At 34.3% G+C, this 18,460-nt stretch overlaps 1 protein-coding gene across 1 annotated transcript; it reads left to right on the forward strand.

Annotated features, from left to right (window-relative positions):
• The first annotated feature begins 7,505 nt into the window (after positions 1–7,505).
• On the forward strand, positions 7,506–16,594 carry LOC126702947 (disease resistance protein RPV1-like). The gene is made up of 5 exons (XM_050401815.1): positions 7,506–8,152; positions 10,608–11,691; positions 11,823–12,098; positions 12,208–15,907; positions 16,126–16,594. The coding sequence occupies exons 1-4, from the start codon at positions 7,668–7,670 to the stop codon at positions 15,697–15,699; spliced, it is 5,337 nt and encodes a 1,778-aa protein (XP_050257772.1). The 5' UTR covers positions 7,506–7,667; the 3' UTR covers positions 15,700–15,907; positions 16,126–16,594.
• Positions 16,595–18,460: the final 1,866 nt, after the last annotated feature.

Raw genomic sequence — 18,460 nt, forward strand, 5'->3', positions numbered from 1 at the left:
ATCTTTCAATTAATTTGCATTAAGTTATGTAAATTTCTCAATTATTTCCTTAAAGCTCACAACAAACAATTAAACCAGTATTGTCTTAATATTTTTTTTTTTTTGCCAAAAAAATTTTTAAAAATGGTTCGAGTTCGGGTCGAGTTGACCTGTAAAAAAACACGAGTCAATTCACGAGTTAACCCATTTTTACTTCGGATCAAAAAATCAGGTTCAGGTCAGTTTTTTGGGTTGGGTCAGGTTAGAAAATTCTGACCCGTTTTGCCATATCTACCGGCTGGTATTGCTTGAAATTGGTCGGTATGGCCAGTACGGTCAGTATTTAAACCGGTACGAAATGTTAACATTTCGATATCGGTATACATAACGATACGGTACATACCGGCCGGTACCAATACAGTATCGACTACCTTAATCCTCACAGACCCTCTATTCTTGTTCTATGTAGTGTGCATTTATTTTCTTTTTAACTTAGTTGTGTCTTGTTGTTAAGTATGCCGTGTATAGTGTGCCTAATGCCTACATCTAGCCTGCTGAGCTACCCACCCACGTGCTTTGATTGCAAAATTCAACTTTAATTTAAAATTTTGTACTATAACTGCCATGACTCTGTTAGTATGTGTGTGTGGACGTGTGTGTATTATAATAAATATAAAATTTTACAATAAAACATTACCTCAATTCAGAACAAATTATTCATGATTTTAGACTTTAGCATCAATTAAAAGAAAAAAAAAACACAATATAAAAATAGAAAGCTTAATTGTTCATTACATACTAAGAAAACAAATAATACTAATAAGTTAATGCAAATAAGTTACTATTCTACCCTTACAAAAATTCAAAAAATTACAACAAAAAAAAAAAAAACTTTTTTTGGTACTGGCCAGTACGCCCGATATTGTCCGAAATTGGTTAGTATGGTCAGTACGGCCGATATTTAAACCGGTACGAAACGTTGAAGTTTCGATATTGATATATGTACCAATATGGTACATACCGACCGATATCGATACGGTATCAACTACCTTGGTCCTCACAGAACCTCTATTCCTATTCTGTGTAGTGTGCATTTATTTTCTTTTTAACTTAGTTGTGTCTTGTTATTAAGTATGCCGTGTATAGTGTGCCCAGTGCCTACATCTGGCCTGCTAAGCCACCCACCCACGTGCTTTGATTGCACAATTCAACTTTAATTTAAAATTTTGTACTATAACTACCATGACCCTGTTAACATGGAACAAAGAGCTTTTATTATTATTATTATTATTATTCAATTTTTTTTTTTGAAAATATCTATGTGCATCTATTGTTTTGTTTTTGTCAATGAGATGATGACATTTTATTTAGACACTAATATGTTAAATAATTTAGGGACTTATATTAAAAATACATTTAATTGGACTATTTTAGTCAATTTTCATATTTATATTAATTTAATACATTTATTTATATTTAAATAATTATTAAATTAATTATGACGTTATCACGGTTCAACTTTAGTTCGACCTTGGGCCGACCTTTAGAACCTTGAACATCTTCCTTTAACGGTTCCTTAAACGGTCTGGGTTTGAAAACAATGTGTTTTTGTAATAGTCAATTTGGTTACTGTTATTTTCAACTTGCAATCAATTTTCGTTAGTAAGTTGATGATATTGGTAGGAGTCATATTGACTGCAAGTTGAAAATAATATATACCAAATTGATTATTATCAAAATGTAGGAACACATAATAGTGGAGATTAAATTCTATAAGGAAAGTCACAACACAAAAGTTCTTGGCTTTGAAAGTTGGCTCTCCCAACTTCCTTCGCTGTAGTATTAGGTTTCCTCCTATGGGAATTTGTTCTCCTAGTAGTAAATTATTGGCTCCAAAGTTTGGGTTTTCTTTGTAAGGTCTGGATATTTCTTGTGATTGTAGTATTAGGTTCTCTTTTGTGGAATTTCGTTCTCCTTATGGAAAATTAAGTGTTTCAGGGCTTGGGTTTTCTTTGAAGGGTTTGGGAATTACTTTAGATTGTGGTATTAGATCCCTCTGTGGAATTTTTTATTTGATCCCTCTATGGAAATCCATTCTCCTTGAAGTAAATAAATTGCTTCAAGATTTGGGTTTTTTTGTGGGGTTTGGGAAACACTAGTGTTGGTAGTATTAGGTTTCCTTCTGTGTACTTTAATTCTTGTTTTCCTTATAGCAAATTCAATGCTTTAAGGCTTGGGTTTTCATTGTGGTGTTTGGGAAGCATTTGTTATGTAGGTAATGGATGATCTTGCAAGTAAGTGGAAAATGCTTTCCCTTTTTCATAGAGAGGGTAAGAGCGTGGTCCTATTTACAAATAAACAGTACCAAGAGTATATTTTAGCAGCGAAATTTCTAACTAAGAGGAGTGTTAACATTGATGCAGTGGCAAAAACTTTTAGGCCTTTATGGCGTACCACTCAAAAATTTAATGTTAGAGATGCTGATGAAAATCATCTCCTGTTTGCTTTTGAAGTTGACTCGGATGTTGATAAGGTTTTGATGGGAGAACCATGGTCTTTTGATAGACATCTTGTTCTACTTTAACGTTATGATGGAAAAACTACTATGTAGGATTTGGACTTCACTAACTCCTTTTTGGGGTACAAATTCATGGTTTGCCATTTTGCTTTTTATCTCCTGATGTTGCTATTTCTATTGGTGAAACATTAGGAGATGTTCAGCGAATGGATGAGCAATTTGAAATGATTAGAGCTAATTTTTTAAGGGTTAGGGTGGCTGTTGATATCTCTCAACCTTTATGTAGAAAAAGGAAAATTTCTCTTGAGGATGGTTCAGAGGAGTGGATTTCATTAAGTATGAACACCTCCCAAATTTATGCTATTGGTGTGGGAGGGTTACTCATGATGATAAGGATTGTGTTCTCTGGCTATGAAGTAAAGGCACTTTGAAATTGAAGGACAAGCAATTTGGACCTTGGATTAGAGCAACCCAATTTAATCCTTCACGTAAGTCTGTGGTGGAAGTGGCTGGTTTTGGTGATGATTACTTCCAAGGAACACAACATTATCCTGGAGTTAATAGTGGTAAAAATTCTCTAGCTAGGTTGACTGTAGTTAAGAATGTGATGAAGAGTGGCTGTGACACCTCTATGTTGGGGTTGCCTGGAAGTTCTCCGGTGACAATTGCTAGTAATGTTGAGAGGTTAGATGTGCCAATTGCGGAAGTTACTAACATTTCAAAGGATTTTACTAATGTGTGCCCTAAGGGCACACAATAATTAACTATTTTTGAAAAAAAAATTCTCGGGAATTGAAAAAATATTGACAGCTTTTTCAATTTTCGAGAAAATGTTTCAAAAAATGGAAGGCTTAATATGTGCCCTTAGGGCACATATTAACCGGACCCAATTTCAAATAGGAGTATGTCAGTTACTGAATTTGAGGAGACATTAAAGGAAATTGATAGGAGCCTTTCTGTGGATAGTGGGACTTTGTTACCTGATGGAAAAAAATCTAGGGGATACTTTTTGAAAAGAGAAATGATTTGTCCACAATATTTTCACAACAAATCCTAAGTGGCAATTTATTACTGGTTGTTATTGTTGGGGCAAAAAAATATATGGGATACGGTTTTTGAAAAGAGAAATGATATGTCCACAACATTTTCACAACATTTTTACAATAAATCCTAAGTGGCAATTTATTACTAGTTGTTATTGTTGGGGCAAAAAAATAATCTTAGTGTTAAGTTCAAATTTGAACCAACAACAACTAACCACTTATGATTTGTTGTAAAAATGTTGTGAAAATGTTGTGGATGTAGCACCTCTCTTTTGAAAATAGTGAAAAAGCAAATCTTTTGGTGGCTCCTAATTTAGTGCAGAATAAGCCTCTATCTGTGATAGAGTTTGACTCCAACAAGGACGTGCAAAGGCTTGATAAAAATTTGAGTATACCTACTCCTAAAAATAAGGAAGTTCCTCATTTATCCATCTCATCATTGGAAAAGGGCAGTACGAGTAGGAAAAGAAAACGTAGTTGGACAAGAATTTCTACAAAGTTTACTCGAGTTGGGGCTGGAGAAAAATTGGAAGACTTGGGGTTAAATAGGAAAACTTCTGGACATATTCAAGCTGCAGACCATGAAAAGAATGTGAAGTTTAAGGAGAAGACTTCAAAGCTGAGTGTTCTCTTGGCTACTAACTTTGAATTGGCGGAGGTTGCTAAGCAACCCCGCCGAGAACAATGAGTCTATTAAGTTGGAACTATCAAGGGCTTGAGAACCCTCGCACAGTTAATGCCTTGAAAAAGGTAATTAAGGTAGAAGATCCCAACGTTGTTTTCTTAATGGAAACAAAATCTGATAGAGATTGGATGGTGAAAATTCGTGATGGTTGTGGATTTAAACAGGGTTTGATTATTCCTAGCAAAGGAAGTAGTGGAGGTTTGGCTTTATTTTGGAAGAATGAACTTCAAGTTAATGTCATTAAGTATTCAATGTCAAATATTGATGTTGAAATCAATAGTGGTGATGGATTTGGGTGGTGGCACTTTACTAGTTTTTATGGGAATCGAGACTCTTCTAGTAGAGATGAATCTTGGTGGAATCTCTCAATTGCCTTGGTTGGTTATTAGAGATTTTAATGAACTGACCGGACCATCAAAGAAGGAGGGACAAAAAAAGGATGAGAATAAAATGGCTTGGTTGAGTTGGGAGAAATTTTGTGTGCCTAAATCTTTTGGAGGGATGGGGTTTAAATTGTTGAAACCTTTTAATTTAGCTTTATTAGCTAAACAAGGTTGGAGGTTGCAATTGGCTCAAAATTCTTTGGTGTACAGAGTGTTTAAGGTGAGATATTTTAAAGATTGTGATTTCATTCATGCTTCTTTGGGAATAATCCATCATATATTTGGAGAAGCATTTTATCAGCTCAAGGGATTGTTAGGAAAGGGATAAGATGGCGTGTGGGGAATGAGAGGTGTATTAGGATATGGGAGGATAAGTGGCTCCCAAACTCTCTCATATAGGGCGATTTCTCCTAGGAGTCTAAATCCTCACATCTCTATGGTTGATGACCTTATTGATCTGGAAAATAAGAGTTGGAATTTGAATTTGATTAACAATTCTTTCCTTCCTTTTGAAGTTGAGATTATTGGGGGAATTCCATTGAGTAACCGCCTTCCTGAAGATAAACAGATTTGGGGTGCAACATCTAATGGATTGTTCATGGTAAGAAGTGCATATCAGATTGCTATGGATCTTAATAGAAAAGAACCAGCTGGTTCCACCTCTAATGGGAGTGGTATGTGATTATTTTGGAGGAAATTGTGGAAGATCAATGTCTCTCATAAGATAAGACACTTTGCTTGGAGAGCTGCAAAGGATATTCTCCCAACAAAAGCACACTTAGTTCACCGACATGTTCTTCTAGATGATACTTGTGAAGAATGTGGTTTAATGGCTAAATCTATGGTTCATTTTTTTTGGGAATGTCCTAAGGCTCATCACACTTGGATGTTATCAAAGCTGTTTCAAACTTCTGGCCCTTTGCACTTTCGAAACTTTATGGATTTTCTTTGGTATTTATTAATGGAAGCTAATTGGTCTGAAGAGGATTTGGCATTGGCTATTGCTATTGTTTGGGCTATGTGGACTAACAAAAATGAGGTGCGACATGGGGGATTAAGGAAAAGTGGAGATTAGTTGTTATTTTGGTGTAAACAATACTTAGATGACTACTAAGCTGTGCTGGAAGCTCCGGTAAAGATGCAACAGCAGTTGGAGTCGAAATGGTTACCTCCGGATGAGCCTTCTTATAAGATTAATGTGGATGGGGCTGTTTTTGCTAGTAAAAAAGAAGTTGGTGTGGGAGTGGTAATAAGAGATCATGAGGATATTTTATTGCTGGGATTTGTAAAAAGTTTCAAGTTCCGTTGGGGGCTGTTGAGGTTGAAGCAAAGGCTCTTGAAGCTGGAATGTTTTTTGCAGTTGATATGGGTATTTAGGACTTTATCTTGGAAGGAGACTCTCAATCTGGTTCGGGCTTTGCAAGATAACTCTCTTGCTCCTACCTCTGTTACTGATCTGATTTATGAAGTTCAAGCTATGTCCTAGAGTTCTGAAGAGTTAGATTTTCTCATGTTTGTAGGAAGGGCAATGTCCCTGCTCATTTTTTAGCTAAACATGCTCTGAGTATTGATGATTTTTCAATTTGGATTGAAGAGAGTCCTTATTTTTTAGAACAAGCTCTTCTCTATGATGTATCTATTACTAATATTTCCTAATAAAGTTCTTGTATTTTATCCAAAAAAAAAAAATCTATAAAGATAGAGTGTAAAACTCAAGTTTTGCAACCTCCAATCTAAACATGTCACATCATTTTATCACATATTTAAGAATAAACACAACCATACCCAATTCAATTATAATATAATATATATATATATATATATATATGAATCCAACCAAATTAGGAGTTTATTGAGATGTTATTAAGTATATTGTGCATTGTGCATGTTATAGATTAGTTAAATAATACTAAAATAGTAAGTATAATGGGTAGCAAAATCATAATCTAACATTGTTGTTGGGTCCCCTATAAATTATTCGGGATTTTTGTTTTTATTACAAGGAAAAAGTTAAAAGAGGTTCTAAGTGAATTAATTTAGAAAATATTTTAAAAAATATTTGACAAGAAAAGAAAAAATTAATTTTTTTTTGTTTTTTATATTTTTTATTAAAGTGGTATTAATATTTTTTTACAATAATCCATTAACAAATACTCTAAAAGCAAATGTTAATCAAACCCTTATTATAAAAGGTTAGAAAATAATTTGACCCTTCAGTTTAATTGTTAAATTATTAATTGTATGAATTTAATCCTTAACCTTATTTTATTTGAAACTTTTGAAACTTTTGAATATTTTTATTGAAAGACGGTTAGCTGGGGAGTGCAATTCCTCTCGCATTACTTCAACTTTTTCATAATTTTTAACTCTTTTTATCTCTCTAACTTTTTTACTTTTTTAACTTCCTACGTTCAACAGTTTTATATCAAAATGGATTGCACAGAATTAGCAATGAATAAATTGACTAGATTATGAGTATTGACCGAATAAATTTACTAGATCAGATAGCTGACTTAGATTAGAATTAGAACAATAGTTAAGGATTCATATCCGTGCAATACCTAAATTCTCCGGTGCAATTCCTAAATTCTCAGCCATAGATTTAATCTAATGACTTAAATCTTTGACACCTCACCAAATAACAAAAAGACTATTTTACACTTAAAAAATTTCGCAGCCCACCCACTGTTTTAACTCTAAGACTTAGGCTGAAACAGTGGGCGGGTTGCGAAATTTTTTAAAGGTAAAATAGTTTTTTTGTTATTTGGTGAGGTGTCAAAGATTTAAGCCATTAGATTAGATCTATGGCTGAGGATTTAGGTATTGCTAGGGTATTGCAAGGGATATGAATACGTAACTTTACTAAATCTCATTTTCCCAAACACAGCAGTGTTCACACAATATCCCAAAATCTGTAAAAGTTCTCACTTTTCTAGTTTTCTTCACAACCACGGTCCACACCCATCTATATTGAAAGTGAAACAAAACAGGTAACACTGTTATCATTTCGGATGCGTACCTGTTTTGGTGGTTTTTAGCAACTTTGGCTCGTAACTCCTATGGCAAGCGCTTCTTCTTCGTCGTCGCTTACTCGCCATTGGAAATATGATGTCTTCCTTAGTTTCAACAGCGAGGACAGAAGTTTTGCTTCTGAACTATACGCTACTTTGGCTGATGAAGGAATCAAAGTCTGCAGGGATGATGATATAGTACTTGATAAAGAAACAGCGCTTTCGTCAAAAATCTTTACAGCAATTGAAAATTCAAGGTTTTCAGTCATCATTCTTTCCAAAAAATATGCCTTTTCTGATTGGTGCCTGAAAAAACTTGCAAAGATAGTGGAATGCGAGAATGAGATTGGGCAAACAATTCTTCCTGTTTTCTTAGATGTTTGTCCTTCTGAGGTACGAAACCAGACTGGGGAGTTTGGGGACGCTTTCGACTTACAGGTAGAATATTTTGAGGAGAATTTGGAGGTTGTCAAAAAATTGAGGGCTGCTTTAACAAGAGTCTCCAATATCCCCGGATGGACTTTATATGAAGCGTAAGAGTTTTTCTTCTTCTTTCACTTTTGATTATTCAAATGTTAATAAAAAAAAAATTAGTGTTAATTATACATTTGTTCACAATTATAATTGAAATCGTGTTTTCGGGTTGTGTGCACTTCCGGGTGTGGAACAACAATCCAAAGACCCTTTGTTAAGTTGTCAGCTTACTATGTTGGGAGTAACATTAGTTTCACATGGTTCTTCAGGTGACATTATTTTTATTAGAAAAATGCTATGTTCAAGATACTTTCACAAAGTGGCATGTTGGGAGTAACATTAGGCAAAAAAGTAACCACTTTTGATCACATGTCGTCATTGCAACAATTAGAGCACTTGGATTTAGAGCACTGGACCGAAGCCAAGTCTTATTTTTAGTATGCACCAATTACTACTTGACACATTAGTAAAATGTGAAATTGGGTGTGTGATAAAAAGTCATTTTTTTGTTGAGGGGGCTTACATATCTGATTATATATACAAAATAAAATAAAAACATGCATGGTTTTGGGTCTGATAGATATACTTGAAGATATTAACAAAGCCTAATTCATTCAATAAAAGTTTTTAATTATGTAGGGATCAACTTTGTCTTCTTTTATTCAATATCTGTAATAAAGTCTTGCAACACACTTGGACTTTTGCTTTTCACTTCTTTGTATGATTACACCAGTTGAGTTGTTAAATATGGAAATAATAGGGTTAAGAGAAAAGAAGGAAGAAGAGAAACATAGATAAAAAGGGTGTGACATAGGGTAGGAAAAAAATTTAGGGCTTAATCAATTAATCCTTCACCTTAATGCATATTTATATCTCTATTAACGTGATATGGCAAGACTATAAGAATAACTTAATGTAAATAGAAAATAATAATATAAAAATAACAAGTGTAACTCTAAAAATCTCCCTCAAGCTGGACCATACACATTAAACATGCTTATGCTTATCTTGAAAGTAAGTCGTTGAAAGGAGGCACAGGTCAATGGTTTCATGAAAATGTCACATTGGAGGTGACAATATGGTGCTGGATCAACAAATCCTAAATAAAATGACAATCAATCTCGATATGTTTGGTATACTCATGGAAAACAAGATTATTAGCAATAAGCCTAACAAACTAATTGTCACCGAATACTTGTATAGTAGTAGGAACATCAAAAAGATTATCTCCAACGCATAGCACTAGAACAGGCAATGACATTCTGCTTCTCACTACACTAGGTAACAAAATTATTTCCAACGAAGGTACAATAGTTAGAGGTTTACTGCCAATAAGAATGACTACCAACCCAATCAATATCACTAAAACCTGTCACAGACAAAGAAGCAAAAGACTTGTACATTTTTGGAGATTTCTAACTCTAGGTTAGCTCGAAAATGATTTTGTAACATGTTGAAAGTACCTTTTACAAATTAATATCCGCTAACCTGAAAGTGACCCTGAATTTTTATTGTTATTATATTTTTTAAATTTCCTCCCTTTTTGACTCCTATGTTAATCATATGCAGCAAAAGAGGAAATGACAGTGTCTCTCTCTCGCTCTCTTAGGGATTGTAAAATGAGTTTAATCATTTAGGTCATGATGTTTTGAGAATAAGGCAGGGCCCAAAATGCACCGTTTTTCTTGATATGAAGAAAACAAATAGGAAATGAAAATCCACAAAAAAGTTTACAACCATGAAGGTAGAATCAAGAAATTTTAAATATGAGGAATATAAGAAAAATGAAACCGATAGTTTAAGAAATTGAGAAAATTTAACAGGATATTTTAGAGTAAATTGGAATGACTAACAACGCAAAGATAGGAGCCCCAGCCTTGGTAGTCAGGTAACCAGCAGCAAGGACTTCTTCTCCAGCATTTTATGCCTCTAAACTTGCTCATGGACGGTCCTCCTGGGCTGGTAGTTGTGCTGTGCTCTTAAAAGGATGAATACTTTAAGAAATAAAGCTTAATATGGCTTAGTCACTATATTATAATAATTGTAGTGTGGAATTGTGCATTATTGAGAAGAAAATCACTGTTTTTTTTTTTTTTTTTTTGATTGTTTGTTTCAGTGGTCTTGTGAATTTGGCACCACTTCTATGATTTCTTTTGTAGATTATATCAATTTCCTTTCTTTTTAAGCCTAGTTCTCTAGGAGAGTTATTTTGTAAATGTCCTGCATATGTGAGGTTTCCCCTAGAGTCTAATATATATATTCAAAACGAAAAAGAAAACTAGCTCTCTTCCCTCGGTTATGTATGTTTATGGTATGCCAAGAAAAATAGCAATTATTGTGAGTTAAAAAAAAAAAAAAAAAATTCCCAACTTTTGTCTTGACTCAATTAGTATAACTTATTTGATTGCATTCAGTTCTAAGGAGTATAGCTAAGTAATGTATCAACATAATTATCTTTTTGGCCTAATGGCTGGTTTACACTCATCACATCATTATTGTTCACTTTTCATGCAGGTTTGAATCAAGAGTTTTCCAAGTTATCCAAGACATTGTTAATGTGATATCAAAAAAATCTTTTCCCCCACTCTCAATCGGGGGCCTAACTGGAATGGTTTCTCGTGTGAGTGAAATAACATCTTACTTAAGGATAGGGGGGACTGATGTTCTCATGATAGGGATATGTGGTATGAGTGGTATTGGTAAGACAACCATTGCAAGAGTTGTTTATGACAGCTTCTCCGATCAATTTGAAGGTTGTTCTTTTCTAGCTAATGTTGGAGAAGTTGCTCAAAGATGTAGTTTACATTCTTTACAAGAGAAACTTCTTTCTGACATCATTGAAAGAGATATAAGAATATCCGATATCCAGAGAGGGGTCAACGTGATCAAGAATTTGCTGCATAGTAGAAGGATTCTTCTTGTACTTGATGGTGTGAGTCAATTAGACCAGTTAGCAATGTTGGCTGGGGATTGTGATTGGTTTGGTCCAGGCAGTAGAATTATCATTACCACCGTTGCTATGGATTTACTGACTAGACATGGGGTTGATAGAATATATATACCAAAGCCATTGAATAAGGATGAGGCTCTTTATCTTTTTAGTTTGAAATGTTTCGTAAGTGGCCCCCCTTCCAGAGATTATGTGGAGATGTCCAATGATTTTTTATATTATGCTGCTGGCCTTCCTTTAGCTATTGAGGTTTTAGGTTCTTTTCTATTTAATAGAAACATCACTGAATGGAAAAATACATTAGATAAACTTGAAGCATGTCATGTACCCAGTGTTCTTAATATACTTCAAATCATTTTTGATGGACTAGATGAAACAGAGAAGGAAGTATTCCTGGATATCGCATGTTTCTTTAATGGGGAGGACAAAGATCATGTAGTAGAAATACTGGAGTTCCTTTACACGGGCTTTGAATTAAGGAATTTCATTGCTAAATCTCTTGTAAGAGTTTCTTCTAACAATCAATTATGGATGCATGATCAATTACAGTTGTTGGGTAAGGCAATAGTTAACGAAGCTCAAGAGCCTGGGAAATGTAGTAGATTGTGGATGCGTGAGGACATCGACAATGTCCTGAAAGAAAATACAGTAAGAGTTTCTGTACAAATCTTGAACAAAAGCATAGACCTTGTTCTACTATATATAAAAAAAATAAATACTCTTTAATTATTCTTTTGCTCTTATATTGTGCTTTTCACCAAGTCCTTCTTGATTATTAGGGAACAGAAGCTGTTCAAGGCATAGTTTTAGATTTTCCTGTAACAAAAGTGGCACACTGGAACCCGGAAGCCTTTTCAAAGATGTGTAATCTTAGATTACTCAAAATTCATAATGTGCAACTTCCAGATGGGCTCACATGTCTTCCTAAGTCATTAAGATATGTTGAATGGAATGGGTATCCTTTAAAATCTTTGCCACCAGGTTTCCAACCAGTAGAGCTTTCTGTACTTAAAATGTGTCGTAGCAAAATTAAACACATCTGGAGGGGAATAATGGTAATATTGTAACTTTAACAACTTTATGTTATTTATTTTATAAAAAACTATATTCCATGTTTTATGGAAGCTAATCATTCTACACTTTTCTTTTCTATTTTTTGAACAGTGTGGGAACAATTTAAGAGTCATCAAACTCAGTCATTCTCGAAATCTTGTTAGGACTCCAGACTTCACAGGGGTTACAAATCTTGAGAGAATAAATCTTGAAGGTTGTACGAATTTAATTGAAGTTCACCCATCCATTGGGTTACTCAAAAGGCTTATTTTATTGAATCTTAAAGATTGCAAAGGTCTTAGAATTCTTCCACACAAGATTGGAATGGAATCTCTTGAAATTCTTATTCTTTCTGGTTGCTCAAAAGTCAAGAAGATTCCAGAATTTGCAGAAAACATGCAACGGTTACAGAAGCTTTATTTAGATGGAACTGCAATTAATTTTCTACCTCCTTCAATGGAACATTTGAATGGTCTTACTTCACTGAATCTGAGGCATTGCAAAAATCTTCAGTTTCTTCCAAGCTTTCTTCATAATCTGAAGTCTTTAACAGAACTCAGTCCTCCTGGAATAGCTGAACCTGAAACAAATCTAATTTCTTCAGAGAACAAAGAGTTGCTATCTGTGCATAGAACAGAAGTTATGGAGAAAGAAGGTAGGATGTCCCTTCATAAAAATGAAATTGAGACTGTTCCTTCTCAAACTAAAGAAGGTCAGATGAAATCTAAATTGAAAAAGAATGTTGGGGATCCAATTCAGCCCCATACTCCAGTAGCAGTCTCAACATCAGGTACAAGTAATGTAGAACCCATTCTTTTGGGAAGCTCAGAAGTAGCTGTATTAGTTGAACCAGTGACGGTAGAACCAGTGACAATCCTTCGTTCAAGAATTGATGGAAGTCAACCTATCAATGAAGAGGAAATTGAGATCCTTCGTCAAACTGACAGTCAGCGGTTTCTTGAAAGAACATGTCCCAAGAGGTCTATTGAGCGCACTTTGACAACGATCTTGGGATACATGAGTGATGTTAAAGCCCGAAGAGTTGGTGTTTATGGAAGCGGAGGGATTGGCAAGACTAGTGTACTGAAAGCCTTGATCAATTACCCCAAAACAAAGGACTTATTTGATGTGGTTATTTGGGTGACTGTATCAAGAAATTGGAGCACAAGAAAGATTCAAGATAAAGTTTTACAACAATTATCATTGTCACCAGGAGACTTCAAAACTGATTTCGAACTTGCAGAGGAACTGTTTCAAGCTCTAAGGAGCCAGAGGTTTTTGTTGCTTTTGGATGATGTTTGGGAGTGGATTGATCTGAATGCAATTGGTATTCCTGATCCTACTTATGAAAATCGTTGCAGGATGATACTTGCAACAAGATCCCCAGATGTGTGTCACATCATGGTGGCTGATAGAAAGGTTCAGATGGAGGGACTCTTACTGGGAGAAGCTTGGGAGTTGTTTTGGGAACAAGTGGGTGAGATAATTGACTCTCCAAATATATTTCCCTATGCTCAAGCTATAGTTAAGAAGTGCCATGGTTTGCCATTGTTGATCGTTGTTACTGGAAGGGCATTGGCTAAGGAGAATGATGCTTTAAACTGGATGCATGCCTCGAGAAACTTTTTGTGGCTCAGTGCACATGGGACGTATGGTTTTGAGGGTTTATTCCAACAGCTGAAATTCAGTTATGACAGATTGGAGAGTCCTGAATTGAAGAGTTGCTTCCTTTATTGTGTCTTGTTTCCAGAAGATCGCGAGGTTGGCATAGTTAAATTGGTTGAGTACTGGATTGAGGAAGGTTTGGTTGCTGGAAAATGGACAGATTCATATAAAAGGGGGTGTGATATAGTTAATATTCTTGTTGAAGCCTCTCTTTTGCAGAAATCAGAAGGTGGTCTTTCCATCAAAATGCATGATCTGATAAGGGATTTAGCATTACGGATCTTGTCATTAGAGACAGAAGGTTGTCAATTTCTGCTTAGAAGTTATTCAAGAATGGCACAACTATCACACATGGGAAATGGTTCATTTTTCAGACCAGTTGCAAGTTTTAAAAGCAATCAACCATTGATTCTTGAAGATCATCAGTTCTTATCAAGGGCTGGTGCTGGTCTAACTGAGCTGCCTTTGAAGGAAAAATGGGAAGAAGCCAAGATGATTTTTCTGATGGACAACGAGTTATCCAGTCTACCAGATAGTCCAAGTTGCCCCAAACTTTTGGCATTGTTCCTCCAAAGAAATCAAAAACTAAGAGTGATACCTACATCCTTTTTTGATTTAATGCCTTCTCTTACAGTTTTGAACCTATCTAAAACCAGGATCAAATCCTTGCCAAAGTCACTCTGTAAGCTTATGAGCCTTGAAGTACTTATTCTACGTGATTGTGAACGTCTGGTGCTACTTCCATCTGAGGTTGGATCTCTGAGACGGCTTGAAGTGCTTGATCTCCAGGGAACTGAGATAAACAAATTACCTAACAATATTTCTGAACTGTCTTCTCTGATTTACCTGAAGGTATCATTTTATGGCTCTGTCAACTGGAGTGAATATGATAAGCTGCCTCATGAATTGGTTTCACGTGGAGTGATCGCTAATCTACTTGAATTGGAAACACTGAGTATTGATGTGTACCCAGGAGATAGGAGGTGGAACAAGAATGTGAAATCTGTCATAGATGAGGTGGGCAAGTTGACAAATTTGACTACTTTTTGTTGCTATTTCCCAGAAGTAGAGTTTCTTGAACTATTTCTTGGAACAAGCCTATCATGGAAAATTGGAGGTTTAACTGAATTCAAATTTGTAGTTGGCCATGACGTGAAACGCTTTGTATCTAAGGTTTCGGACAACCTTGCATTTGATAATGTCCCATGGGATCAATGCTTGAGATTTGTAAATGGTGAGGTGATACCAGATGCAGCTGTTGAAGTATTGACTCGTACTACTGCATTCTATTTAGATCATCATATCAATGTTTGCAGCCTATCAGAGTTTGGAGTCAGTAATTTAGATGGACTGAGATTGTGTGTAGTGAGGGAATGTCCCAAGATTGAAACAATTATCGCTATCAAGGAGCTTTCTGAAGCTGTGTTTCCAATTCTGGAGCACCTAAGTATTAATTATCTATCAAACTTAAGTACAATTTTGGAAGGAATGATACCACCGGGAAGCTTTGCTAAGCTAAGAATATTGACAATGCATACATGCCCCAAGTTACAATTTGTTTTTGCAAGCTCCATGCTCTGTTTATTCTCGAACTTAGAGGAATTGATCGTTGAAGATTGTCCAGCTATTACAGAGATCATATATCAGGATCTGGTAGTTGATTCTGGCAGTGGAACACTCCCTAGCTTGAAAAAATTAAAACTTCACTATCTACCCAGATTGGTTAACATTATGAAAGGCAAATGGCCCCCGATAGAAAACATTAGCTTCTACGATTGCCCTATATTGAAGAAGCTTGGCATTGATTTCATTGCAAGTCATACCATAAAAGGGATCAAAGCGGAGAATGATTGGTGGAAAGAATTAGAGTGGCAAGACACTTCATTTCACTTGCGTCTTCAAGCTCATTTCACCCCAATTTGTGATGACGATTTGTAATACAAAATTTAATATCATTTAGATTGATTTATCCCTTTTCTGCCCCATCAGTTGTTCAGTTCCCAAGTTAATAAGGGACAAGAAGAGGTCATGGCTAAAAGGATCAAACAAGAATAAGAAGTCCCTGAATATCTGTTGTAGTTGATTGCACTAGTGCTGTCCCACAGAGAAGGTGGACAACCCAGAAAATCCCATATTTCAGTGACAGGTGTGTTCCTTATATTCAACATGTTTTTGAAATCTCCTCCATCTCCTATTGAAGCTTTTTTCCCTTTAAAATTTTACCCCTGGAGGAAATACTTTATAGATTGAGCATTCTATAAATCTGGCTTTCTTTTGGTTGATGTAGTTCTTGAAGTGCATGTGTTTGTTTTGTCTAGACTGCCATCTGAAGTGTTTGAATTGAATGGCTGTTATTTTCTGCAGCATGATTTGAGTGGAACCAGAGCTAGGACGGGGAAATGAAGGGGGTTAGTCAATGTCTATAACTACTAATGCTGATGAGTTTTTTCAGAATTATCTTGTCTAATCACCTGAGCTCTCTACACGTTGAAGCCAAATTTTAAACAGCATAAAACACTGTAATTTATCAAACAATTGGCAATTTGATGATAATGAAATTTCGTTTCATATTGTTGTAACTTAATAATCAGTACTATTAGGATTAGGTATGCAGGGCGTTTTATGCTAATAGAGTAATTGGATCACATAAAAAGGAAAACTTCCTTTTCTGCCATAACCCCTTTGAATCAATCCTGCTGCTTATGTGACTGGAATGTGTGGACAAAGGAGTAATTGGAAAAATCATCTGTTTCAGGATAATTGTAGGGTTCTAATCTGTCATGGGTGGGTTTAGTTAAAGAATAATGTTGCTGAAATACTGGTTTCTTTTTTTAAATTTTTTTTTTTTCCATTTGCCGGTCCAAAATGCATGTTTTGCTTCCTATTCTATGTTACATATGCAATGTATTTTTTCACAAAGATGTCAATAGCTAAGAAGCACCAGACAAGTGGAACACTTTTTATCGGAGGCTATAACTCGTGCAGGGATTATCTTGAATGAGAAATGAAAGGTATCATGGTATGCCTGCCCACACACACTTGCAATGTTTGAGCTTTTGCTTTTGCATGTGGCCTACTTGAAAAGAAATTTTGAATGCTTTTCCCTCAATGCTTTAAATTAGCTTTCTGTAAATGTATTTATCTATTCTTCTTCTTCTTCTTATATTTTTAATACTTTAATTTTAAAAGCATTAATTGCATTTGATGCATACACCATTTAATGTGACTCTAATTAAAGTGTTTAGTTAAATTTTTTTAAGGAATGATGTTTAAAGTGACCTTCCCTATTTCCAAAACTAGGTTTTACAGTTTGATGCATTCACCATTTAATTTGATTCTTATTAGAATGTTTAATTAAACATTTTTAATGTATGATGTTTAAAGTGATCTTCCAGTTTCTAAAACCAGGTTTTATACATTTACTTCACCAGTTTTGTTTGTATGATTCGGTTGCTTGATAATCTACATAAAGCCAATTAATAAGGATATGCAGGATTGAAGAACTCAATAGATTTCCAAATTGTGAATATCTTTAAAATTATTTTGAAAAATTAATGTGTTCAAAATTATAATATACTAGCTGCGAACCCGCACGTTACGCATGATAATTATTTTTATGATGGTTTTATTGATTTTTTTTTTTTTTTTTTTTACAATTTAAACTAATCTAATAATGAGTAATGTATTTTGTAATTATATTTTTATTTATTATAGGAACAATCATAAATGTAATATAAGAACAATCCAAAACACCAAAAAAATGTAAACTAAAAAAAATTAATAAAACTTAACAATGATTAATTGAACTAATATTATGATAAAATTTTTTTTTTGATAATCTATTAAGGTTATTTTCTTTGTAGAAATTATAATTTCGTCCATTCAAAACATATTATCAAATAAACAATTATTAGCAAAATCTAAGAATTAAATTTCTATACATGCATTGTTATAAAATAATAATAATTAAAATAAAATTGTAAAAGTTAAAATTTGTCACCTATCCCATTATTTGCGTTTGGCTAACCTTTGCTTTTTTTTAAATGAATGACATTATATAGTACTTCTAATACAATCATTAAGAGTACTTTGTCCACCACAAAGGATTAGAAAATAAACAAAAAATAGTAAAGTTTCATAGTTTAACATCGAAATTGAGCACTATAAAAAATCATGTTATGTAACAAAATAAATACCGAATTATCCAAATCATGCTATGTAATAGAATAATATTATATTTTTATATGCTATATTTAATTCTTTAGAACATAATAAGATAACATTTAACAATCAAAGAGAGGAAAAAAAAAAAAAAAAACCAAATCACATTAACCCAAAATAGAGTTTTAAAGAATATAAAGAATTATCAACGTAAAGTAGAGATGCAAGAAAAATAAATAAATAAAAATCCACCAAAAAATTTAGAGAGAGAACCATTTTTTTTTTTTTTTTTTGAGGGAAAACTATGCATAGAATATAAGAGATAGTGACAAATTTATAGTAAGAGAGTGTGAATAAGAAGAGGCAAAAATAAAGGAAGATGAAGGGAAAGAAGAAAAATGGTATTAATGTAGAGGGTAGTTGGGAGATGAAAAGATAAGGGAGGTAGAAAGATTGAAGAAGTAGTGGAGAGATGAAATGGTAAGGGAGAGAGAAAGGTTGGAGAAGTGTAAATATTAAAAAAAATGTTAAAAATAAA

The sequence above is a fragment of the Quercus robur genome, chromosome 10, assembly GCF_932294415.1.
Source record: "Quercus robur chromosome 10, dhQueRobu3.1, whole genome shotgun sequence".
NCBI lineage: Eukaryota > Viridiplantae > Streptophyta > Magnoliopsida > Fagales > Fagaceae > Quercus > Quercus robur.